Source organism: Patiria miniata, unplaced genomic scaffold (assembly GCF_015706575.1).
Source record: "Patiria miniata isolate m_02_andy unplaced genomic scaffold, ASM1570657v1 HiC_scaffold_5, whole genome shotgun sequence".
NCBI classification, from domain to species: Eukaryota; Metazoa; Echinodermata; class Asteroidea; order Valvatida; family Asterinidae; genus Patiria; species Patiria miniata.
The window spans coordinates 13654892-13682268 of record NW_024037072.1 but is presented as its reverse complement, the minus strand read 5'-3'; the positions used below and the strand labels follow the sequence as shown (position 1 = coordinate 13682268).

Here is a 27377-nt window from a genome sequence, read left to right as displayed (position 1 = left end):
CAATATTTCATGTGGTCAATTTTTCAATTTTTCCAAATGTAATTATCTTAACTTGTATGGTTCCTGTCTGTAACTTCATGGGGTGGGGAAGGGGGGGGGGACAGGGGGTTGGACACAATCTGACCATAGAGGACGCTGTACAAAGTGTATACACATATCATGCACATATGGATGTATACATACATATGCAATTACACCCATTTTATTGATAATGTGCAATTGTTGATATAAGGATAATGAACAAGCAATATCTTACAGATATAAAAACCATTTAGGAAAAAATAACGTGAAAATGTTGGTACGTTGGGGTAAAATCTATACATGTTGGGATAAATTATTGGAGGTGGGGGACATCACTATCTGTGTCCCCTACCAAAAAAATTATTGGGGGGACATCCCCCCCCCCCCCCCCCCCCCGGCATCATCGCCACCCATGATTAGGGAAACGCAGATGGGTGCAGTGGGTGGGGCATATACCGCCAAATCCAGAACAGTCCATACAATCAATTAATCAATTAGTCAACCGATGAAACAATCAATTAACGAATCACTTACTACATCTCTGAGTTGTGTGATTTCATTCTCCATGCCTTTCGCTCTCTCTGTCTCCATCTTCAACTCGTCGTTCTCTTGTCTGAGTTTGGCCGTTTCCAGCCTCAAGGATCGTCTCTCCACCTCCGCTGTGTGCAGACGCTGAGTGAAGTTGATGATGTTGCGCTGCAAACATGCCATGATTTCCTTACGAAAAAAAAAATTGATCAGAAATTAAAAATCAGCTGCCTTGTATCAGTAAAAAATAACTGCCGACCCCAACAGTACGCAACACTTGTCAAAGTGAGAGAGACCCAACTGGTAAAAAATCTCAAGGCCAAACTGCCTCAGAGTCCGTTTGGGCAGGTTGGCATTGTTCAATTGGCCAAGCTCCTATTGTCTCAGAATTGGTTGTTAATGCACTGGTGTTGACTGCTCAATACAGAAAGATCCCACGGATTATTACACCTGCTTCTTTGTGTTGCGTCTGGCAGGGTAAGGACGTCTAATCACAATCATCTCCATTTTTATCTACCTGTGATGACGTCATGTTCCTCGTTCCATCGATGTTAGAGTGAGTGATTCCCCGACTCAGACCATACCCAAGGAGACGGACTAGCATCCCTTTGTCCCTCGTTCCGTAACTCCGCCTTGAGGGGTGGAGACAGGACGCCTCAAAAATGGGCGTCAGCTTGGACATGAGTTTGATGAAGCATGACTTGGCTGTGTTGCTGATGGTTTGGGGCTGGGACTTGGACTCATCTGCAAGTCATAAACACACCATCATTTACAACACCCGAAACTTGATCCTGGACAAAGATATTATCCCAGTTTCCAGAACAAAAACTGAACTTTTTGAGATCTTTTTTTTTTCGGACCAATCAGGACCAATAATCTGAAGGAACAATGTATACATTTTATGGTGTATTATTCCCACTGTTATATGTCAACCTGTGATTTCCTTCCATGTTTCAGACAGATCCCAAATGTTAACCCATTTCAAATGTTTTTTAAACTCTTCTTCAGCTTTGGTTTTTTTTTTTTTCACTGAAGCGATGCTGCATATACAATTTACAAAAATACTTGATTGTGATAATCTTACTTTCTCTCATCAGAAATTCATCCTTATAGCCCGTTATGAAAACAAAAGTTGTATAAACTTTAAAATAAAAACAAAACAAAACAAAAGAAGCCGAGAATTTTTGTTTTTGTTTTTTGTGGACTTCAAACCCTAACCTTTATCACTGAGAAGCTCATGAAGTTCCGAGCACGAATCCACCACAGCAGTCAGTAACACGGAGCTAGTCAACCACCCTGAGACGTTGCTCTGTACATGGCTCCTGTGACTGCGCTTGTCAGGTGATGATCTCAAACCTGAAAAGAGAAATTCATACCTCATGTACTCATGTCCTTGTCTGAATTGAGGATGTGATATCACACATTTAAGAAAAATCAACACAAAGAACACAGAATCTTCTCAGTTCGCAACTTTTCTCAAAGGTTTAGTCGGAAACCCTGTGTACCTGTGAGTTGTCCCCCCCCCCCACCCTCACGCTGCCCCAGGTGTTATGTCGGGATTTGGTCATGTTTTGCAAGCCCAAGGGTGGGGATTTTAGTCACTCACAAAATGTTTACCATTAGGTTGACGGAAAACCAGGTTAGGGCGTCCCAACCATGCACGATGGAGATTGTCACTTACATTTTGCCCTAGGGATGGGGATTTGGTCGAGGGGGCGGGGGGGGGGGGATTGATAGGTGCATCATCATATTCACGTAATTTGCCTTCTAGTTTTATTCACACAAAGTTTTAATCTACAAAACATTAGAAGCACATGAGTACTAAATCTATTCCAAGATGGTTAATTTACACATTTTGCAATGATCAGCAACTAACTATTGAGTCTAACAGATAGGATGTGTATGATTTATTATATTCCATGTTTTATATGCTACCAAGCCAAGATAAATGTTTAAGCCTTTCTTACGTACGATTCACAAGTACTAGGGAATCTTACCAGTGAACGGTCTCTGTGGCTGTTTGACATCACCAGAGCAGACGGGGACGGAATGAATACCTGACGGATTGTCTACTGCTGTGAAGATGCCACAACTCCTCAGACCGAAGTGATGCAATCTACAGGGAAAACAAAATTGAACATCAATCAAACCTAAGATGTTAGATTTTTATTGGTTTCAATTGAAATTGACATGTTCACTTGCACTTCTCAGAACCAGCAGACAGGTCAGGAGAAAGGCCAGCAGACCAGTTTTTTGAACTGGCCAGTAATTGGCAAGAAAGCGGCCAGTAAAATATCACTGAGAATGCATGTGTATTTCTATAAGCATTTTGAAGGCTTTCGTGAGGCGTACAGACAGGCAATCAACCACCACATCCACTAGATTGGTCAACACAGGCCAGTTAATAGGCCACTTAACCACGGATACTAGCCGCAAGAAAGCCAATATTTTGAGCAGGCCATAAGAAAGCTGGCCGCTTGGAAGATCGGTGGATCAATGTGATCTCCCCGTCAAATTTATTTTCTTCAGATATTTGTACGTTCCTACCTGTTCGCTGCTAGGACCACAATGACGGCTTTTCTGAACAGCATGACTAGATTCCTGGCCGGCCGCTTGTTGTCCTGATAATCCTTCTTCAGGTCATTGACCTCCATGGACAGAGTGTTGGCTAGCTCCTGGGCCTGTCTCCTGTGAATTAAAAAGCCCAAACTTCACCTTTAACAATTCATAGTCAGACACTATTAATCTTAATAACCAATAGTCCCTGTACCGCCCTAAACCGCCCTGCCTGTTACCCCTGCACCACCCACAACCGCCCCAAGCTCTCTATGGTTTTATGGATAATACAATGAAGAACAAGTGCTAAATGGTTAATACTGTTCACAAATGTCTCAATGTCACTGCACAAAAGTGGATAAAGTAGTAAGTGCGGTTTAATACTGTGGTAACGTGAAGCACACTAGAAACTATGTTGCAGCTTAAAAGTTCTGCCTCCTATAAACTGCACATAGAGACTTTATCTGTTGCATACTGCATTTATTATAAATCGTGATTTTTTTTGGAAATATGTCAAAATCCCACAGCAGATTAATTGGGTTTTGATGTATACAGCTCTGTGCGTCCCCAACATACATGTGCTAATTTTTAATTTTGTTGCATTACAAAATTTAATAATGTGCCTTTGTTTTACAGCACAGTGTTGGCTTTGGGCTGATTCTGAATGGCTTCTGCACGGTTCCTACACAAATCTTACAATGAAAATCCATGGTTTTTCAAGGACAAAATAAGGGCTTTCCATTACACATTCCTATGTTGTGTTTTGGCATCTTAGGAGCATATTTACAATACACTGGCCAGTAATCAGACTGAGGCAATGGTCACACTTTCTTTCAGCCTTCCAGTGTGACACAAGACCACTGAGCTGAGCGTCACAAGGGTGCACTGAGCATGCAACAAGAGCATACATGCTTAAAGAGGGGGTATAAAAACTGGGCCGAAAACTGGAAGACTGCCATAACGAAATAATAACCATCATCATGTATGGGTTATGCAGGATTCCGTGAGTTTTCCATGACTTTTTTTCTTGGAAAATCAACAAAATTCCATAACTTCCAAGATTTTCCTGTTTTTTTACGTGACTGTGGGAACCCTGTCCCTTGTAACAGGGGTTAGGGTTAAGGTCCACCTTCAATACTGCTTGGGGCCAACATTTCTCACCTCATTGTCTCCAGTCCATGGACCTGTTCCTCCAGTGACGCTCTCTGAGCAGCAAGCTGACTGACTCTAGAGAACATTGGCATGAGGGCGCCGGCCATCAGACAGCAGCCAATCAGGAGCCTCGATCGTTCCCTCGTCGCCAGGGTCAGTTGATCTCTCAGCTCCGTGCATTCAGCTTCTAAGCCTTGCTTGACTGTTCCGGTCAGTCGAGCTTTCTCCCAAGCTTGGTCGGCAAGAGTTTGAGTTTTCTGGGGGAAAAGATTAAGAATATTCAAATAACTGTGAAAGGTCAAACTCAGTCAACAGACCATGAACCGACAAAGCAGGCAAGTTGTGGGCACAGCTGGCTTATCAGTTACCCACAGTCAAAGCAAAGCTGATCGAGTTACATAAACAGTTACAGCCAGTCAGTCCTATTTATGTAAGCTGCGAATTCTTAACTGTTGAAAATGTCACTTGATTGATTTTGACTGAAAGGACAACTTGGTCCATACTATATGTTTGCATATGAGGGTTAACGTGGCATGATTTACAGTGAAAAAAAAAAACCAGCATAATCTCTGCACGGTTCCCAGCACTATATAAAAACAAAATATCCTGAGTTTCCCTGATATTTCCCAAAAAAATGTGCAAAATTCCATCAGAAAAATTTGCACTTTAACGAGGTTGCTGGGAAGACATGAGGTGGTGTAGCACAGCCAATTGTTAGTGTCCGGAGAGGTGTCTAACATTAACACTGCATGAACACTTTAATAGCCACCATAGCCAGTCAGTCAATGAACACAACTTGGATACACGGCACAAATACGCCAAACAGGCAAAAACCTTTCCCTTCTGTGTCACTGTCAAATTCCCCGAGGGTTCCCTAAGTTTTGGTTGTTTTTCCCAAATTCCCCAAGTTATTTTCTTTTCTTTTTTCTTTCTGGTAAAAAAAACCCAAGGATTCCTTAAAAGTGCCCTAGGCACTGTAGCTCGAAAGCCTAAAGAAACCTGTAGAGAGAAGACAATGAGCAGAAATTACAGTTTTAGAGGTGGGAGGAAAAGCCAAGAGGAACATTTTGAGGAAACCCCACGGAATCGGGTAGGGACTGACAACCCAATCCACATATTGGCCCAGGCGGGATTCGAACCCGGGTCACAGCGGTGGAAGGCGAGGAAAGTACCGCTACGCCAACCTGACTCCCCAACCTGAGTTTTCCCTGGCTGGACAAATGGAAACCCATTTTCAAGATTCCCCTGATTCCCAGAATGGCTAGGAACTCTGCTCTCATCAGTACCTGTGATTTGATGTGTAGATCGGCCAACTGCTGGCTGAATTGTTCCTCCAGCTGTGAGCGTTGATGTTGCCATTTCTTCTCTTGTTCTTTTCCCTTGACGCTAAGCCTCTCCAAGCTTTCCTCGTGGGAATGTTGTACCTCTCGTAGTAGCTCGTCTTTGTTGTGAATCACTGTCTCAAGATGTGATACCTACAGATTAGGAATGTTACAGGTCAAAGAGATATTTATTCTGAAGTGTTGAATTTACCCTAATAAATTTTGTCAGAAAAATATGATTTGTTTTTAATGTTTAAATTTTCAATACAATTCAAGATTCCTTTGCGTTTCTTAAACGGTAATTTTCAATTTTTGCAACACTTCAAGGAAGAAACCAACATCAAACTAAAACTCAGTTATATGCAAATAGTGTTATTGTTCTTAATTGTCACTAAATGTAATGGACTGACCACAATGGACTGTTATGTTGACATGTTATTAATCCTAAACATGGAAATTTTGATCTGCAAAACAGTCATTGCCTTCGTGTGAACCTAGACACAATATAGGGTGTCTCAAAAAAAATGTAGCTGTCAAACAACACTGTTTTCTGGGGAAACTAAAACACTTTTTTTGTAAAAAAATTACCATGAGATGACAGAGTGTTTCTTTACTCTTTACAGGATTTTTTTTCTGGACCTTTTACGGCAAAGCTCGTAAAGACTGTCAAAATTTGTTTGGGCCACTTTATTTACCTTCTTGGCATGTGCATGCCTTTCATTAGATACCAAGTGGCCCAACTTGGAATTCAAGTCCTTTCATTTAATGAGCTGAATCTCTGGACTGGGGTGTCCAAATGAGATGGGATCAAGACCATTGTGTAGAGTATTTACTACACCTTCAGAATCTATAGATAAGTTTTGAAAAAAGTGAGTCCTATAATTTTTAATTTTAATGGATTGACTGCTACAGGTTTTTTTGAGATAGGCTGTATTAAGTGCCAAATAACTGCTGCTGATTTGCCGAGATCCGATGACGATTTCAGTTTCCCCAAATCTTACCTTCTCGTTGGCTCGGTTCAGTCCCGTCATCAATCCGACGATCTGATCTTGGACAGCGATACTCAGCTCATCCCATGTGAAGCTGCTTAAGATGGGCTCCTTAGGATCCAAGACAATTCTGCCCGCCATGATGCGCTGGTACAAGCTGTGAAGGTAGATCCGTCGCTTCTACAGGTTGCAGTAAAAACAAGAATAAGCAATCGGCAATTACTAATATTTCAAGTATGACAAAACCTAAAAGCTTTGATGTTTGGTCTTATCTTGAAAGACAAGGACTGAAGTGAAGACAAATTTAAGAATGATTTTGTTGGTAAAAGAGGGCCAGCCTAGAGTTCTCTTATACCCGACTGACTTACTGACTGACTCCCCGACTGACCGTCACTTGAGACCTGGGCAGTGCTATTGTATATGATTACCTTGTAACGCCAATGAATGGGCTAACTCTGGAACACTGTATAGACCAGATGCCTGAAAAGGCTAACAGAGAGTAGCCATTTTTGTGCACTTGAAATATAATGTAAATATTTGAAACAAGGTCAGCTGATTCAAATTCCAACCACTAACTGACAATCCCAAGTAAAAATGACTGTAAAAAACTTATGAAAAGTTGGATTTAGAGAAGTTCTTCATGTCCGTGCAACAAGGTCATATCTCCTAAAATGGGCCGTACGTGAAACGCGAGTTTCAGAATGTCAAAAGATTGTATTTCACTTAAAATAACCCGGATGTACACACAAAGTCAATGGACGTCGAGATATGACCTTGTTGCACGGAGTGTATGTGCGCGAGATATGACTTTGATGCAAAATGGAGTTCCGACCTTGTTGCACTGATGCGACGAGTTATTAACCCTAACTCCCTAGGGCTTTTTGCTAGGATGCAACCTCAATCCTGCAAAATCCTACAACTGACTCCATGTAAAAATAGCATACAGCTTCACTTAAGACCATCATACTTCTCTGTGGTGTCCTAAGACAAACAGACACACTGACAAACCAACCATCCCCTACCTCTTCCTCATCCTGATACTCCTTGACTCGTCTTCCATACTCCTCCATCATCTCCTAATACCATCTCAGCTCTCTAAGGTGGTGTACAAAACCCAAGACATACATGTACAGACACACTGACAAACCAACCATCCCCTACCTCTTCCTCATCCTGATACTCCTTGACTCGTCTTCCATACTCCTCCATCATCTCCTAATACCATCTCAGCTCTCTAAGGTCGTGTACAAAACCCAAGACATACATGTACAGACACACTGACAAACCAACCATCCCCTACCTCTTCCTCATCCTAATACTCCTTGACTCGTCTTCCATACTCCTCCATCATCTCCTAATACCATCTCAGCTCTCTAAGGTGGTGTTCAAGACCCAAGACACACTGACAAACCAACCATCCCCTACCTCTTCCTCATCCTGATACTCCTTGACTCGTCTTCCATACTCCTCCATCATCTCCCAATACCATCTCAGCTCTCTAAGGTGGTGTACAAAACCCAAGACATACATGTACAGACACACTGACAAACCAACCATCCCTACCTCTTCCTCATCCTGATACTCCTTGACTCGTCTCCCATACTCCTCCATCATCTCCTAATACCATCTCAGCTCTCGAAGGCGGTGTACAAAACCCAAGACATACATGTACAGACACACTGACAAACCAACCATCCCCTACCTCTTCCTCATCCTGATACTCCTTGACTCGTCTCCCATACTCCTCCATCATCTCCCAATACCATCTCAGCTCTCTAAGGCGGTGTACAAGACCCAAGACACACAGACACACTGACAAACCAACCATCCCCTACCTCTTCCTCATCCTGATACTCCTTGACTCGTCTCCCATATTCCTCCATCATCTCAGCTGCTTTGCTGCCCTCCATTTCTCCATGATGCGTCGTTTGTTGTAGCTGCATCTTGAGTGATGTCACTTGGGACTCACTCTCGCTCAGTTGACGGCGTAGCTGCTCTAGTTCCTTACAGCCACTGCTGAATTTCTTCTGAAGATCCTGCAACGAAATACAAAATAATCAAAGAACAAAAACAAATTCTCAATATAACTATGCAAAAATCCCAACAGATTGCCTGAACCTTATTTTGAATGATGGTAAATAATTACATAATATTTGTTTCAATGTATACTTAACTTTTTTTAAATTATTTTATTCTGGATAAGCGAGGAAGATCTTTTTCACGAATACCCATTCAGATTCAACCTCGAAATGTTGACTTTGATTTTCAAATTTGATCGGCCATCCCTTGTCATAATTCATGCAAAATTTCATATCATTTGTGACAAAATGATAAAGTGGCAGAGATGACAGTGTCATTTTCATTGACTCTCTGAATTTATAACTCTGCTACTTTTAAGACCTGCAACCTTCTGTATGACGCACAGACTACACGTTGGTTTGACCCGAGGTCTGAACTCTGACCTCTGACCTACCTGCATTGTTTGGCTCCTTGTCCACGTCACCTCTTTATACTTCTCACACTCAGTTGCCATCATGTCAGACCGGGTTTTCATTTTGGCAAGCTGAAATGTGAAACAGTGAAACAGCATTCACATTTATTTTGGATAAGCATTTAGTAGCACTAGTTCTTGATTCAAGTGTTCCATGAATTATGAATTATGTTCTTATATGGCTCTTAAGTAAGCCATTAAAGCATGATTTTCAGTCCCTAGAAAGAGTCCCAAGTCAGCGATACAATTGTTGTAAACAAGAAATTGGTGGTCCTAGAGGTCAGTCTAATATTCTCTTTATAACAGTCTCACTGACAGACTGACTGATTGTCACTTGTGACTTGGACTGGTAACTTATCTCAGTTTAATACTGACGGTCACTTGTGACTTAGTCTGGTTACCTGTCTCACTGACTGACTGTAACTTGTGACTTAGACTGGTTATCTGTCTCCCCGACTGTCACTTGTGACTTAGTCTGGTTACCTAACTCACTGACCGACTGTCACTTGTGACTTAGTCTGGTTACCTGTCTCACTGACCGACTGTCACTTGTGACTTAGTCTGGTTACCTAACTCACTGACTGACTGTCGCTTGTGACTTAGACTGGTTACCTAACTCACTGACTGACTGTCGTTTGTGACTTAGTCTGGTTACCTATCTCACTGACCGACTCTCACTTGTGACATAGTCTGGTTACCTAACTCACTGACTGACTGTCGCTTGTGACTTAGTCTGGTTACGTAACTCACTGACTGACTGTCGCTTGTGACTTAGTCTGGTTACCTGTCTCACTGACCGACTGTCACTTGTGACTTAGTCTGGTTACCTAACTCACTGACTGACTGTCGCTTGTGACTTAGTCTGGTTACCTAACTCACTGACTGACTGTCGCTTGTGACTTAGTCTGGTTACCTATCTCAGTGACTGACTGTCACTTGTGACTTAGTCTGGTTACCTATCTCAGTGACTGACTGTCACTTGTGGCTTAGTCTGGTTACCAGTCTCACCGACTGACTGTCACTTGTGGATTAGTCTAGTTACCTGTCTCACTGAACGACTGTTATTTGTGACTTAGTCTGGTTACCTATCTCACTGACTGACTGTCACTTGTGAATTAGACTGTTACCTACCTCACTGACTGACTGTTACTTGTGACTTAGACTGGTTACCTATTTCACTGACCCAATGTCACCTGTGACTTAGTCTGATTACCTATCTCACTGACTGACTGTCACTTGTAAACTATTCTGGTTACCAGTCTCACTGACTGACTGTTACTTGTGGCTTAGTCTGGTTACCTATCTCACTGACTGACTATCATTTGTGACATAGTCTGGTTATTTATCTCACTGACTGACTGTCACTTGTGACATACTGTAGTTACCTATCTCACTGACTGACTGGATTGGGACCAGCTTTACTTGGTTTGATGTATTCTTTTGGAGTCATCCATTATTCCTGTCTCCTTACACTCACCTCCTGTGACGTCATGTCCAGTCGTTTCTGGTAGTCCGTCAGGGTATGTCTGAGTGTCTCCAGGACCAGCATCGGTGATAGGTTCTCGTTGGTCTTAGAATCACCCTTCTTTGTCTTGCCCCGTCTTGAGGAGGTTGTCTTGTCGCCGTTCAGTTGGAAGTTGTGAAGGAGGAGTTCAAGCTCTCGCATACTGCCACCGTAGGTCTGCTCAAGGTAAACCTGTCGCTTCTTGGCCTGGGGGGGGGGGAGGGGGAGGGAAGCATGGCAATAATTTAAATGTTTTATTCAGAGGGCAACCAGTTTTGTATGATTTAAAGGAGACAGCATTTACACAGAGTCTTAGTTACTACACCAGACTTTTCTTCTTTTGGAACAGCGACAAAAAATTGGGAAAAGCTTTTATATGTGAAGCTTTATTTACATTTAAAACAATTTAAGACATTTGAAAACTGAAATCTTTTTTTAAGGAAACACTGTTCACTTAAATAATGTTTATTGCTACATTTCTTTGCTGAAGTCCCCATCCCCTACGACCATGCCTTGCTTAAATTATGAAATAATTTTGAACTCAAGCCAGGGACATATTTCATTCAGGATACTTGAAAGCCATCTTAAAGATCTAGACTTTTTATAAGGTGGAATTTTCGTCAGGGAGATATAGATTTTGATATTGGGTTTGCCCTTTACCGACTGATCTTATAAACACTGTATACTCAATGTTGTCTGAGGGCCTGCGAGAAAAAATGCACAAGCTTTAATACTTGGGTAGGACTCGAACCCACGACCTCCTGCCTACTAACGCAGACTTCTTACCACTTGACCACCGAGCTTTCTAAGTTCAGCTGGCCATTTCAAGTCTAATATAGCAGCGGGTACCGTGACCAAACAATGAAAACCGTCCAGCCGATGTTGGCAAGCTTGGTGGTCAACTGGCGAGCTTGCCGGGGTCGGTTGGCCAGTTCGAGTCTGATGTAGCAGTGGGTACCATGACCAAACAAGAAAACCGTCCAGCCGATGTTTCCAAGCTTGGTGGTGACTGGTAAGACATTTTCACTAGCAAACAGGAGGTAGTGGGTTTGAGTCCCACCAGAGGAAGCTTGTGAACTTTTTCTTACAGGCCCATGAACAACATTGAGTATACAGTTTTTGTAAAACATGGTGGGGAAGGGCAAAACGCGATGTTAACATTCTCAGATCTTTGTTCTGAATTCTTAGTTTAAGCATCTGGACTTTACCCTGCTGAGTTCCTGTTTGAGTTCATCAAAATTCTTCTGGTGGATTTCAAGCTGAGCTGACATGTTAGTGATGATGGTTTTCTTGCTGCTTGTCTCTGCATTCAGCTGTTGCTTGAGTAGTTCGTTCTCTCGGGAAAAGCTGCAATTGGTAGAAAAGGTGAAAAACGTGGAGGTAACACTCAAGGGTTACACCAACTTTGCGCAAGAATTGCATGTGTAGCTGTGTAGCTATCCACAACTGCCAAAAGTTGTGTTTTACTACTGACACATCAATTTAACTGCCGTGGCCTTATGGTCTTAAGCATTGAATTCGTGGTCTGCGGCTAATTCTGCAGGTTGTGGGTTCGAGTCCAGCCTGGGGTTGTGGTGCGTTTGCCCTTGGTAAAGGCACTTTGTCACTCATTGCTTCTCCCCACCCAGGAGTAAATAAGTACCTGTGAGGGTCGAGTTGGTTTGTGTGGTTGATTTTAGCTGCCTGGCACCGAAATGGCAGAATCGAGCTGTATATTCCCAAGGGAGCTGAGATTGTACTGTTTAATTGGTCCAATGATCAGGGGTAATAATAATGTAAAGCATTGGATCTTAGTTAAAAGTGCTATATAAGTACCCGTTATTAAAGTGAAGTACATTTTGACATGTGTGTATACGAGTACATTAAAAGGTAGACAATGCAACAACGGTGACAAAAAAACTCAAGTCAAAAAAATCAAAATATGATTTCTCAGAAACTTATATTAAAATTGAGGTGCTTCTGTCAATTTCTTCGTTCAGCCTAAGGTAGATAAAGTTGATCGATGTTGCTTTTCGTTCTCAAGTCTGTCCCCAGAATAAAGTGTAAAGAATCAATTCTTCATCACACTCACCTTTCTGCTTGTTGTTTCATGCTACTTGCAGCACTTCTTTCATCATTTAGGACTACTTCCAGATCCCTGGTGAGAAGACAAAATATATCCAATCAGTCTTAAAATCCAGCCACCCGCCAAGGAAACTTGAATCTTTCTAATGCTTTTAATAGATTTGGAATTACTGTGTTCAATCTTAGAGGTTGAACCGATTTCCATCATCAAGGAAACTTCTCAACAATGTTTGCCACAAGGACTGAGTCGACAAATGGTTATCATCAAGTTTATCTAAAACTGTCACTGCCTGAGTAAATTTTATGCTATACTTAATGGGACATTACGTCCTGCAAGGCGTCCAATTGGGCTACAAAACGCGTGTTAAATGAAATGATGTTAATTGGAAAGAGCATTTAAAAGTAGGATATAAACGTCCACACAACCATTCTTTAAAAACTGGGTGTTTTTGTGTTATTCTTGCAAGAACCATTTTTCAGGAACGAATTTCAGGGGTCAAAGTTTTGACTCTCAAAAATCGAGCTGTTGAGAGCTAGTTGTGAATCCTGCCGCACAGTGTAGCGCATTCTGCGGACGTGCAAGAAACAACATGTGTGTATTGGTGCTGTGTGTATTATGTGTCACACACGCAACGTGTACCGTACATTGCAAGGGCACGGCTGGCAATACGTATGCGCTTGCCACCAAATGTCTGCCGTGTCCAATGAAAACAACCGGGTTATTGGGGGGAATGGTCGGACATTACGTTAGTTGAGATTTGAAGGTTTGCATGGTGAACGGGTCATAATAAGATAAGTTATTGCAGTAGCACCATGTGGCAAAATCTCTTTATACATATTCACGAAAGAGATTTTGCCGCATGGTGCTGCCGTAACAACTTATCTTACTATTACGTTGGCTTCTTTTCAACCAGATCTTTGATATGGGATAAGTAAACAATCCAGAAAATAAATTTCTAGGCCGTATTGCCCCTTTAACCCTAACTCCCTAGGCATTTTTGCTAGGATGTTAACTCAATCAGGAAAAAATCCTCAAACTGCCTCCATGTAAAAATAGCATATAGCCTCAATCCTGCAAAATCCTCTGTTATTTCTTGAATCTGGTCATTGGAGGAGTGACCACTGCCTCAATCCTACAAAATCCTCCAGCAATCACTGTCAATATGTCGAGGCAGAGCCAGTACGTGACATCCTAAAGCAGTGCAGAGGATTTCAAGTGTAATCTAGGCCTAAATTTATGCACTGCTGAGCATAAACAACACACGGTCCGGCCCAAGACCTTGACACAGTGCATCCTCCGAAATCAGCAACACACTTTTGCCATGTAACCTCAATCCTGCAAAATCCTCCATTTTGCAAAGAGGATTTTGGAGGGTTTGAGAGGGTTAGGGTTAACTACTATGAGCTGTGCTTACCTGAGCTGCTTTGTCATGATTTCATTGTTGTGCCCCACCTCTGAGTGAGCTGATTTCTCCACCTCTAATGCTCCCTTCAGATCTCTGGCTTGAAGCTTTAAGAGATTTATCAAGACAGAAAATCTGGTTATACACTTCCTCACAAGTTGCCAAAGATTTCTATTGAACAATCACACCATAACATACATTATGATATTGCATCTAAGTGATGCACATCAAGTTAGATTCTGCAAAACATGACTTTTATCTGATTTTATCTGATTACAACTCTCTCATGACGAACAAAGAAACAAATTATAGTTCAATTGGCACCTTTCAATGTATCTTGTCAACATGTGTCAACACTTAAATGCACTTTTAAACACTGGCAAATAAATGCCAAATGATTGCTGAAACTAGCTTTCGATTAGAGGTCAAAGAGCGCCCTCAATGGGCCATGCACAATGCTGATATCTTTCAGTCCCTGGTGGTCACAGGCAGTGACTTACCTGAACCAGCTCCGAGTTGAATTTGGACTCCAAATGAGCGGCTCTTTCTGCCTCGATTGTTCCCTCCAGAGTCTTGATTCTACCCGCTGCTACCTACAAATTCACACACGGTCTCAGCTTGTTATGGCTGGTCTCAGATCGTTACAGTTAGTCTCAGATAGTCAGAGGTAGTCTCAAATTGTAACAGCTGAGCTAAGTTACAAATAGCCTTGGGTTTTTCACTGTTACATCTCATGTTATTGCAGATTGCCTGAGATAATCTCAGATTGTTGCAGATAGCCTGAGATAATCTCAGATTGTTGCAGGTAGCTTGAGATAATCACAGATTGTTGCAGATAGCCCCAGATAATCTCAGATTGTTGCAGAAAGCCGCAGATAATCTCAGATTGTTGCAGATAGCCTCAGATAAACTCAGATTGTCTCCTACCTCCACTTCTTTCTTGAGTCTGTCCTCCCTCTCGGCAGCATACTGCAGCTCTCTCAGCTGTTGCCTCACCGTGTTTGTCTGGGTGTCTCTCTCTGTCTTCAGCTCATTGACTTTTTCTTGAGTTTCTGCATAGATGCTTGAGAAAAACAAAGACATCTTTTTGATGTACTGTGAAGTCTCAAAGATCATCCTCAAATCTAGCTTTTAATGACTACAACTGCCAAGAGTTGCGTGTTGAAATGAGGAACATCAAAAACAGCCAAGGACGACCTGAAATATCCCTATTGCTGTCTCCTTAAAGGCAGAAAGGATCATTTGCTGTTCATGTATTTTGTACGTCTCCAACAATAACACCACTCAAAATCCATAGAAGAATTTGGAAAACCTTACCCTTTGAAATTCAAGCTCAGTGGATACCACTTTTTGAGAAAACTGAAAATCCGTGCATGATCTGTTTTTATCACAAAACACGATTTCGTCAATAGCACTCCTTATTCCAAAAATCTGTCCATTGACCGATCGTTGGAAATTACCTACATTTCTTGATTTCTTCAAATTTACAGTAAGCCAGGCAGACTAATTTACGATCTTTATTCCAAGTAAGACTTTTGATAATAATTTGGTAGGTTGCTTTGGGCATAAATGCAAATGATCCTATATTCCTTTAAGTAGTTCTGCTTGGCAATTTTCCAAACTCCACTGTACAGAAAACTGATACCATGATCTCTTTATTTTATCTTTCAAGGTGTATCAATACTTTGTGAGTATTCAATTTTGATGGATCTCAGAGGGTTAAAGATGCGTTCCTCAATGGTAACTAAAGAATAGCATGATGCAGTTTTGAACACTATAATTTAACCTATCATTGACAAGTCCTTCAAACCCAGTAAGATGTTTAGAAGGATTTTGTAGGATTGAGGAAGGTTTAACCCAGTTATTATTACTTTACATGGCACTTGCTACCATTTGAATGTCAAAATCAAAGAATGTTCCATGTTTATTCCATCTCAATTGAAGATTTTAGAGGATTGGGGAGGGGTTTCATTTTAAAAAAAAATTCCTTGAATTAGGATTAAGGTGCAAATGTGAATGGAATATTCAAAGTTTTTGAAACCTTTCCTTACTTCTCTTGTTCATGGAAGACCTGTTCTAGTTGCTCTTTCTCACTACGGATGACATCTCTCTCAGCTTTCACTGCCTGGACTTCTCTATCTTTCTCCTCAAGGGAAACACGAAGCTTTACATCCGTATCATCAGCGAAGCGTCGCTGACTCACGAGACTTGACTGGAGATCTTGAACTTGGGATGTCAATTCACTGATCTTACCTGAGAATTACAATAAATTTAGAAAAACAATTAATCATTACTGACCCAGAGCAAAACTTTGCAACTAAGTTATCCTAATGACATCAAACAATAACTACCTTGGATTATGTCATTGACAACACGTCGTCGTTTCATTTCACATGATATTTTTCTCTTTATAATGAAAATAAAAATGCTGAAAAGGAAAGTTGGTAAAAAAGAGAATCTGCAGTTTCAATTTCTAATTATGAATAAGTAGCCTATATTGTTTTGCGCAACACAAAAGTGGAATCTCTCAGACATTACACAGCGCCGTAGACAACATACATTATGCTTCACTAACAGACAAATTCAAGCACACAAATCAATTCTATCACGAAGGTCACCTCCAATGGCGAAATCATTGTGCTAGCTTTTGTGAAGATAATCCGTCAGGGGGCAGCTACCTTGTACAATAATGTGCAATGTGCACAATGGTTTCTCCATTGAAGGGGGCCGCGAGAGTGGACAATGATCACGTACCCAGATTCATCTATACCAAGACGCTTCAGTGGTATGTGTTGGTCATACTGAGGCAGTAGTGGAGAGTATGAAATTAAACAGTCAGTAACTTGAGGTTGACCTGGAGGTTTAACGAGGCTTTCCGAGGTTTATGAGGTTTTATGAGGTCTTATGATGTTATACGGGGTACCTTGGTGTAAAACCTCAAGTTACTGCTTGTTTAATTTTTGCATTCTTCCCTGATAATAAGGGAATAAATGTATGCTTTGGAGGTTTTAAATACTCTGTTTAAGACGGGTTGGTGACCGGATGCTGATAATTATCAGCATCCTGACTCTCCCCAGTCTTAAACAGAGTTTAATACTATATGAACCAAGCACATATTTTTTTCCCAATCATAAATACCTTTTCAGTCAGAAAATCAAAACTTTTCAGTCCAAAAGTCAAAACAAGTCAAAAATGATAAATTTTCAACAATTTTGATCAACAAAACACCCCTCTAGCTATGCAATGGTAAGGCCCTCTGGTAAACAACTCCTTATATGGAGATTGACGCGCGCGTTGCGCGATGTGGCGCACAACGCAGATGTACCGGTGTAGAGCTAGTGAATTTAGGACTATGAAATACTGACTCTCTGGTAGTATTGCAACCAGTTCATCCAATAAAATGGTGCTGGCACCGGATTTCGAAGGAGTCAAAATTTCATGTGACACTAGAAAAGTGTTTAAGACCAGCCAGCCATGTCTTTATCATCTGTTTAAGACCAGCCACATAAAGGGCTCTCGACCAATAGGAATGGGTAAACTGTCTTAGGCATTTATTAATACACAATTAACCTTTTACCTCTATGAGTTTCAATGATGGTATTCAGACTGTCCTCTCGTTCAGCGGCGAGGTTCTTCTCTTGTGAGATTCCTCGCTTGGCGACCACAATCTCGTACTCCAGTTGCTGTCTCGCCGCTTCGCTCTTCTCAAACTGGGCACGGAACTTGGCTATTTGAGCCTGCAGCTGGTTCACCTGTGATGCAGTGAAGCGTACAAGTAGATCAACGACTAAATAGACCTTATTCTTCAACAAATGAGGCCACTGTCATGATGCCATTTTGGGTCATAATTGCATGAGGTCGTTGATGCAGATTTGCATGTCGCTACAATGCAAAAATTGTTTGGGGAAGTGTGGCCTAGTGGTTTAGGGTTCGTGACTCTTGATCAGAGGGTCAGGGGTTCGAATGTAGCTGCTGGCCATATGTTGTGTCCTTGGGCAAGCCACTTTACCTCCACTTATCTCTCTCAACCCAAGAGTATAACCCCTATCGGCATTAGCTGGGGAGTAAACTGTGATAGACTGGAATCCCATCCCATCAAAAAAAGAAATATTATCAGTTGTTTCGTGCCAAGGAAACTGGAAATAAACCCAGGCCTGATGGGCCATATTGGCTCATGACAGACTTACAATGCAAAAATTATACTTTTACAATTTTGAATTTTAGGTTCAAGTAAACTTTAAAAAAAATGGCCTGTTGAACCAACACTATTGTATGAGTTCATAGAGTGGTCGAATAATTCCTGGTTTACACTCGTAGGCCATTGCACTTACACTGTGTCATCACCTACCTCCTCGTTAGAACTCGCTGTGAAGTTGAGTTTCTCATTTTCAAGTTGAGTGACACGCTTTCTCAACTCAGTATTTGATTCTGTAAAGCAAACAAACAGCAAATGTGAAGAGATCATTATGTTGTCTCATTAACTACGTTTGCCAAAAATAAAAATTCAAATCAAATCGATTTTAACCCTTACTCCCTAGCATAATGTACTAGGAACCATACCCATCCAGGCAATAATAGGGAGTCCACCTCCGTTCGCACACTCCGAGCATGTCTATTTTCACAGGCATTGTACACAGAATAAACCACACCACCGTCGGATTTTTTTATATCAATTTGAAAAGGAAGAGTTATACAACACAAAAGACAGGACAATTCAGGAAGGTTAGTGGGCAATCTCTATTCCGAACGAGTAACGTGATAAGTACCGCGATAATACGGAGTCCCATCCTACCGCTAGCCTTACTGTCCTGAATCCATCGAAATCCCACCCAACTCCAAAACAGGGGTGTAGATTTTGATGGATTCAGGTACGTTTGGGTTAATACCTATTTCCGACTGATGTTCATCTTGAAGTCTTGCAATTTTCAGCCGCAACTGACGCAGTTCCTCAGTGACCTCCAGATCCTTCAGAAATGGTGATGACGACTTGCGATGAAAGTCTGAATTGTTGGCTGTGTCTGGAGACGAGTTGGTTGCCATGGTATCACGACTGCAAATAAGAAATAAATTATAAAGATATGGATTATAATTTCTATAACTAGGATAAGGTCAGCTTAACACAGAATTTTCATTGATTGAAGCGCTGCTGTAGAACAATGCGACAAATGTCCGTTTTGAATGCTGCGTGCAAAAAGATACCGGCTGAGAAAGTTGGTTGCGCGAATATTGGGCAGCGCGCGAATTTGGGGCACTGTCTGTACGATACTGGCCACGATTAGTTTGCCTTTTTTTTTATTTATCAATGTTTAAGATTCCTTTATATGGCCATCACTATTTTTTCCCCTCAGTGCTAGTGACCTATCAGCCATCAGAAAGTGATAATATGTCCTAAAAAGTCAAATTTAGCAGGGAAAATATTGAAGTATTTACTGAGAAAACACTTTTGATGGCCAGATATGGAAATCTTTCCAAATCCTAGCCCCATAAATGTGGCCAATTTACTGGACTACCTCCGTAAATAAAGGCCACACTTCCACCATGGAGGAATAAGCCATGTACAAAACTTGTCGAACTTTGTCAAATTTTGATTTTCATATTTAGGCTTAGTTTGTAGTTTATTTTTGCTTTAGAAGCATACTCACCCTCTTTATGGGCTAATCAGAAAGTGCTGCCTTTTTCAGATGTCTATTTTTCGTGAAATTTCCAGATTCGTTTTCACACGTTTGTCTATCAAAATTTCAACATAAAATTTCACGAAAAATAGACATACTGTAAATATCTAAATTTGACAAAGTTCTACATGTTTTTGTACATGGTGGAAGTGTTGCCTTTATTTATGGAGGTAGTACAGTAAATTGGCCAAATTTATGGGGCTATCCAAATCCAAGGCCAAGGCAATCCCAATGGTTAACGAAAGGCAGTGGATATTTTGCCAGAGACGGCAAACCTTTAGTAAACGTTAGCTTGCTGGATATGCACTGAACATGCGCAGTTACTGTTTTTTTGTACTTAGACATTTTCCGGTGACTAATTTTAGTCTGAAGCCCCTCGACGAAAAGGTCGTCCAAACATGACCCTGAAAACATCCATCGAGCTAGAAACTGGTCTGAGTGGTCCATCTCTTTCCAACACTATGCTCGACAGGGGCAGTTGGGCTCAACTCATCAAGTCATCATGAAAATGAATGAATGAAGAAGAAGAAGAATTTTAGTCTGGCTCCATGCCACCATTATTGATGTAACTTCGTATTCACAAGATGGGAATCAGACCATTTTACAATTTCGAACTTTCGAGCCACAAATCTGAAAAAGAAAATGTAGGCCTAATACTCTACAATAAAATGTTTGAGACATGTTAAAATTATAAAAGAAGAGTATTCTTATTTTGGGGGGATGGGGGAAAAACCTCAGAAATGTCGCCAGCGGGGATCGGGATCGAACCGGAGTCTTCCCGCTCATGAGATCCGTTGCTTATCCACTAGACCAAGGGTGGTACACAACCGTTGGTGGTAATTTAAGAATATCTTATAAATCATGTAAATCAGCCCTATCTTTGAGAGTACAGTGCCCTCTATTGATATGGATTGCCGCCGGCAAACCTTTAGTAAACATTAGCTTGCCGGCATTACCTCCGGCAATATATCCACTACACTAGGCCTATCTTAATAAAATTTAAGTTCGTTACTATAAAATTTAAGTTCATACTATCAATACATGTCAATGTCACACTCATACTCATAGGCCCCTTTTTCTAAAATGATTAGGCCCTAGGGCTAGGCTAGGGGCCCTAGCCCTAGGGCCTAATCATTTTAGAAAACGCAGTGGCTATCATTACGGCAGCCGTAACGCATTTCCCAATTTCTATCGTTACGGTAGTAGGGGCCTACTTAGCTGGAGTTACCCAGCCCTGAGTTTTATCATTGGGTTGTCATCTAGGGCTGGAGCGCATTTTTCTCAAAACTTGTAGTATTTGCAAAAAAAATTTGGAAAATGTTCAATTTTGTCCCCGTTACACACTAATTGCAACTGCAACTCACCCCAAACTTGCCTGGAATAACCATTACACAGGTCCTTGAAGTAAAAAACGATCCACGATGAAGATTCGGCCTACAATTGCAGTGAAAACAGGAGGAATAACCGCTAACTTGACAACCTTGCTGGATTGGCCAGGACCGCTATTGGTTTGTGCACAAAAAAAATTGTGTACAATGAATGGCGGTCGATTAACAGGCACAGAGGAGCGATCGCTGTCAACTACTCGTTTTGCCGGCTGCGCTGGCTGTTGGCGCGTGACGTCACGCGGAAGCGTAACACCCGATGACTGTTTCATGCACTAGTATAAGGTTTACCACTCGCATCACAGCTTTGGTACTGGAACCGCAACCAATAGTGCATGAAACAGTCATCGGGTGTTACGCTTCCGCGTGACGTCACGCGCCAACAGCCAGCGCAGCCGGCAAAACCGAGTAGTTGACAGCGATCGCTCTCTGTGCCTGTTAATCGACCGCCATTCATTGTACACAATTTTTTTTGTGCACAAACCAATAGCGGTCCTGGCCAATCCAGCAAGGTTGTCAAGTTAGCGGTTATTCCTCCCGTTTTCACTGCAATTGTAGGCTGAATCTTCATCGTGGATCGTTTTTTACTTCAAGGACCTGTGTAATGGTTATTCCAGGCAAGTTTGGGGTGAGTTGCAGTTGCAATTAGTGTGTAACGGGGACAAAATTGAACATTTTCCAAATTTTTTTTGCAAATACTACAAGTTTTGAGAAAAATGCGCTCCAGCCCTAGATGACAACCCAATGATAATGTCACGCCCCAACTATGGTATCGGTCCCAACTATAGTTGGGACGGTCCCAACTGTAGTTCCATAGTTGGGCTGGCCCAACTATAGTTGGGAGTCATCAAGGGGGCCCAACTATAGTTGGGAGTTATCAAGGGGGCCCATCTATAGTTAGGCCACTCCAATCTTTTTATTTTGCGGTGTCCCAACTGTAGTTTACATTGATGTACAACTATAAAACGTTCCCTACAGCTCTGATACACGTCTGACTTTACTGGGGACCACTGAAATTAGCTATTGATGGGGCTAATCTATAGTTGGGCCACCCCAGTCTTTTTATTTTGCGGTCCCAACTATAGTGTACGTTGTTGTACGATTATAAAACATTCCCTACAACTCTTACACACATTTGACTTGACTTGGGACCAATGAAATTATCTATGGGTGGGGCCCATCTATAGTTGGGCCACTGCAATATTTTTATTTTGCGGTCCCAACTATAGTTTACATTGATGTACGACTATAAAACATTCCCTACAGCTCTGTTACATGTCCGACTTTACTTGGGACCGCTTTGACATTAACTATGGGTGGGGCCCTATAGTTGGCCGGCCACGCCAATCTTTGAATTTTGCAAAATGTTGCTGGACTAAAAAAAACCAGCTGGACAACTCATCCATTTAGGCAGTGCCACGTGGCAGGCCGGCCCTGTATGCAACACACATGCACGACGAATACATGGTGCCAGCATGCACCATGGAACTCCAGTCCTAGCTATAGTTGGGCGAACCCAACTATCGCACTATAGTTGGGACAGTCCCAACTATAGTTGGGACTGATGCGATAGTTGGGGCGTAACAATAACGATAGCCACTTCTTTATATCGTTTAGAAAAATGATGAACAGAGAAAGAAAGAGGATAGTGCTAACAAAAGATTGGAATTTTATAAAACTTACCATTATATTGGTTAAAGTACGTGATTGACAAAGGCAGGGGGTCATTCTTCAGCAATAATAATATTCAAAGATCAGCCCTTTTTCCGCCAAGCAAACCGTCAGCGCGCAACTAATACAGTATAAAATAGTCGGAACCCTTGACGACATACCCCATTCATACCATTTAATTTTACTGGGTACTAGACCTTATTGCAGGGCGCCCTCTTTTGGCAAAAGTACTTTCTTTTTTTTAGTTCTGAAACTAATTAAGCTTTAAAGGCATTTGCGCATGCCTTTCAGCATAAGAAATAAATACCCAGTCGAAATTACGATGAAGTTCATTCTAAGACTTTAATGTTTTGGAATAAGCTAAAAAAAATCAAAATGAATAAGTCATACCTTTTGAAGCTTTATTCAGCCAACTTTAAAATCGAGGTATAATTATCTCCTTTAAAATCATCGTCGATGCCATTGATCGATGCTATCAGATTTATGAGAGCGAGGTTGACGTTTTTAACTGGTGCTCGACAAAAAATCGTGCACAAGTCCAGCCACTTTGTGCGGCAAAATACCAGCTAGGTTGATGGGTACGATCCTTGTGATACGCTATCACAGTGACCGTTTTAGCCGATTTTCGGCTAACTTTGACAGATTTTTTTGTAAAAAAACGAGTTTGACAGATAATTTGACAGAATGGATTTTTTGGGCAGATTTCTGGCAGAATTCTCCAAAACTTGTTATTTTGACAGAAAAACCACAAATTTGCCAAAAAAATTGTACATTTGTTTACAAAAGCTTCAATCTTTTTCAAACAAACCCTTGCAAAATAGGACAAGTTGCCTGATCTAGGTGCTGAGGTTCACTGGGAACTGGATTTCGTTGTGCCGCAAGGCCGCGTGCCTGAAATTTAAGTAATTTCATATTAATTTTATGTGGCTATAGATTGTTAATAATGTAATTTGAACATTCATTAAGGCAATATTACAACATCTGCATGCGATTTAAAGTGTTTATAGTGTATTTCGAGTAATTCTGGGGAATTTGGCAGATTTTTTATCAATCTGACAGATTTTTGAAGTGCATTTAGCAGAATTTAGTCATGACCTTACGGTCACCCTATAAGCTATCGATATCTGACATATGTAATGACGGTGCAACATTCACAATACGTGTAATCTCACACAGAGGTTATTGTACCCGGAAAATTCTGACTTTTGTCTGCCAAAGAAAATAAGGTACTTCCCCCCCCCCCCCCCCAATTTATATGGTATTTAAGAATCGATGGATGGACACAGTCTGTAATAATGAGTGAGGGGGAGAACCTGATCGACGTGAGCGATCCCAATTTTTATCAGAGTTTCAAGACGCCTATCTTCAAAGCGGCACAAGAGGGCGACCTTCCAAGAATTCAGGAATGTCTCCGATTGTTCTCAAAAGAGGAAGTGAAATGGCTAGTTTCTCAAGTTGTGGAAAAAACAACGCCGCTGATTGTTGCCAGTCGAAATGGCCACCTGGATGTCGTGAATTATTTTCTTGAGAAATGCAAGGCCGACGTCGAGCAAGTTGGGTCGGTGACGTTTGATGGGGAGACAATAGAGGGCGCCCCAGCATTGTGGTGCGCAGCTGCGGCGGGCCACTTTACAACAGTCCAGAGTTTGATGCAGCATGGCGCCAGGGTGAATCAAACGACATTCTCCAACTCCACACCACTGCGAGCTGCTTGTTTTGATGGCCATTTTGACATCGTCAAGCATCTTGTCGAGAATGGGGCCGACATTGAACTTGCCAATCGCCATGGCCACACATGCCTGATGATATCCTGCTACAAGGGCCACTATGAAATCGCAGAGTTCTTACTGTCACTTCATGCAGATGTGAATCGGAAAAGTATCCGTGGCAACACAGCATTGCACGACTGTGCGGAATCCGGAAGTCTAGATATCATGAAGCTTCTGTTGAAACACAGTGCAGTGATGGAAGACGATGCTTATGGCATGACGCCAATCAAAGCAGCAGCAGTTGCCGGCCACACTAACATCGTGGACTACCTGGTCACGCATCCAAATGTTCCGAAAATAGAGAAGGTTGAATCTCTAGAATTGTCGGGCGCAACTGCCGTTGACAAGAAACGAGACATGCATCAGGCACTCCGATACTGGCAGCGTGCACTAGACGAACGAAACAGCGACCCTGCAAACGTAATCAAAAAGGCACCAAAAAAAGCAATTCCAGCTTACGAGTGTACCATTGAAGTCGATTCATCAAAAGATTTAGAAAACTTGGTGGGAGATCCCGATGAAATGCGTATGCAAGCATTGCTGATCCGTGAGAGAATCTTAGGCCCAACCCACCCTGACACAACCTACTATATACGATACAGAGGAGCTGTTTATGCAGACTCCGGTAACTTTGATCGGTGCATTACGTTATGGATGTATGCTCTGGATATGCAACAGCAGGCGCTGGAACCCCTGAATCCAATGACACAGAGCAGCTTGCTATCCTTCGCTGAACTGTTTGCCTACATGCTGTCTGAACGAAACGGAGAGAGGGTCTGCAACGACCTCCAGTTCAGAACCGTCTCCATCATCTACTTGAAGGGAATCTCTGAGATCAAACGCGGAATGGAGGAGACGCCCATCGGTCCTCAGACAGAGAAGGATGCTGGCAATTTCAACCGAGCTCTCTTGATCATAATGCATCTGATGTGTCTGATTGCCAAGCTAGATGGCACAGAGGAAGATGAAGAAGAAGTCCGACAGGCCACGTACCAATTCCTCAAACTCAAACCATCTGGACTCAAAGGAGCCACGCCCCTGCATCTAGCAGTTGATGATTCCACATCATCAGTTGGACGCTATCCAGTATGCAAATTCCCAGACATCAAAGTTCTTCACTTGCTGCTTGCATGCGGGGCCAACGTGAACGCATTTGACGCCCATGGGAATAGACCTCTACACATCGCTGCAAATGTATCCTCGGATAGTCAAGTCAAGCACGATCGTGGAGACACCCTGAGGATGCTTCTAGACCATGGAGCACATCTAGATTGTCGGAATAAAGATGGCAAAGCTGCCCTTGATCTGTTGGGAGATGCCTTGTGTGACATCTCACCATTGAACTACACAACCTTGCAGTGTCTTACTGCAAGAGCGGTCATAAGGCATAGGCTGAAATACATTGGTATTGTTCCCAAAAGATTGGAGGAATTTGTCCAAATACATTAGATGCTACCGAGCCAAAATTGAACAGTTGTTGTGTTGCATGATTAGTGCAATGTTACATCATTGACTTGGATAATAGAACTACATGTACGACGTGTAAATTTATCATTTGATCTCAAAATAGAGATACATGTATCTATTGATATCTATTTCTAAGGCCAAAAAAAAAAAGTCTCCGGTTTCTGGTATGGAGCTTGCCCCAAAAGTGGTGCGGCGACGCGGCTTTTTTTTTTTTTTTACCTGTTTTTTTTTTTTTTTTGGGCTTCAAATGTCGGCTGATGACTGCAAATGGTGCCCGACTAAACTTAGTGCAAATATATGGGAGTCCAGAGAGGCCACATAAAGCTTATTCTCGATCATAACCCCATCTAAAAACATGTTAAAATTGTGCAGCAGCAGGATTCCAGTCAAACCAGTGAGTTTGGCGGTTTTGAGACATCATCTTGTATTGAAAAAAAAACTATTTCATTTTGCCGACGCGCATGGCTACGGCGACGCGCGCGCATACCAGAAACCGGAGACTTTTTTTTATGGGCCTAAGATGGTCAGCAGAGAAATTAAAACCATATAATACGTGTAATAATTACAATAACATCTTCAAGCAAACATGAATCCTTGATCCTGATTGGTCTATCCATGGCAACAATAGTGTGGTATTATCTCATACACCACGGACCACATGGCACTCGCCGTATTGTGCTATTCTAAGATGCGGGTGCCATTCCTGCTACAAAGCAGGGTAACTAAAATGTTTGTGTACAGCATAATCATTCCAACCACTACAATGCGTCAGGTTTGCTTGAAGATAAATTCGTTATCCCACTTGTGTTTGACAAACATGGAAAATGTAGCCTTTTTTTTGTGCAACTTTCTACTCCAATGTATGAAAAATAGTTGACATCCATTTTTGGTAAATTTTATTTGAAAGAGTGCACTTCTTTAAACAATTAATAAAAATTACAAACTTTTCCGGACAAGCCATTTGCGAGTAACCTATACCCTTTGGGATTTACATTTCAATAACATCTGGTACACTGACTTGCTCAGAATGCTTGGCACATTTTAACTTTGAATTCTCCAGACCAAAGACACTGTTGCTAATCACATGATTCGGGGCAAGCTCTTGCATAGTTACGTAAGAGACGCTCAGCATCAATACATCGCTCACAATGGGTGAGAATGGCACAAAGACACCAGACCATGCCAGAGCTGGGGGTTGCTAGCATAAGGCTTGCCCCGAATCACGTGATGTAGTAACAGTCTCTTTGGTCGGGAGAATGCAAAGTTAAAATGTGTAAAGCATTGGATTAAGTCAGCGTTCCAGATTTTATTCAAATTTAACTCGCAAATGGCTTATTGAGGGCACTGTTGCAGTGATGTCATTTCAGGAAGACACTGTTCAGT

At 41.8% G+C, this 27377-nt stretch overlaps 2 protein-coding genes across 3 annotated transcripts in view; one reads left to right on the top strand and one right to left on the bottom strand.

Annotated features, from left to right (window-relative positions):
- LOC119741036 (coiled-coil domain-containing protein 171-like) overlaps nt 1-22920 on the bottom strand; it is a 28152-nt gene extending 5232 nt beyond the window's left edge. For both annotated transcript variants that reach the window (XM_038216632.1, XM_038216633.1), the window contains exons 1-21: nt 22771-22920; nt 18917-19080; nt 18379-18458; nt 17608-17782; nt 16082-16283; nt 14958-15093; nt 14531-14623; nt 14043-14137; nt 12635-12700; nt 11772-11910; nt 10537-10770; nt 9042-9131; nt 8404-8604; nt 6581-6748; nt 5544-5732; nt 4267-4514; nt 3097-3237; nt 2547-2665; nt 1768-1905; nt 1067-1293; nt 556-738 (exon numbers count right to left, since the gene is read on the bottom strand). In XM_038216632.1, coding sequence (XP_038072560.1) covers nt 556-738; nt 1067-1293; nt 1768-1905; nt 2547-2665; nt 3097-3237; nt 4267-4514; nt 5544-5732; nt 6581-6748; nt 8404-8604; nt 9042-9131; nt 10537-10770; nt 11772-11910; nt 12635-12700; nt 14043-14137; nt 14531-14623; nt 14958-15093; nt 16082-16283; nt 17608-17782; nt 18379-18458; nt 18917-19070 — 3078 coding nt within the window. In that variant the 5' untranslated portion in view covers nt 19071-19080; nt 22771-22920. The remainder of the gene's footprint in view (nt 1-555; nt 739-1066; nt 1294-1767; nt 1906-2546; nt 2666-3096; nt 3238-4266; nt 4515-5543; nt 5733-6580; nt 6749-8403; nt 8605-9041; nt 9132-10536; nt 10771-11771; nt 11911-12634; nt 12701-14042; nt 14138-14530; nt 14624-14957; nt 15094-16081; nt 16284-17607; nt 17783-18378; nt 18459-18916; nt 19081-22770) is intronic.
- Nucleotides 22921-23857: 937 nt separating this feature from the next.
- On the top strand, nt 23858-26171 carry LOC119741620 (protein fem-1 homolog C-like). Its single transcript, XM_038217447.1, has one exon. It carries the CDS (start codon nt 24054-24056, stop codon nt 25974-25976), a length of 1923 nt encoding a protein of 640 aa, XP_038073375.1. The 5' UTR covers nt 23858-24053; the 3' UTR covers nt 25977-26171.
- The last annotated feature ends 1206 nt before the right edge of the window (nt 26172-27377 follow it).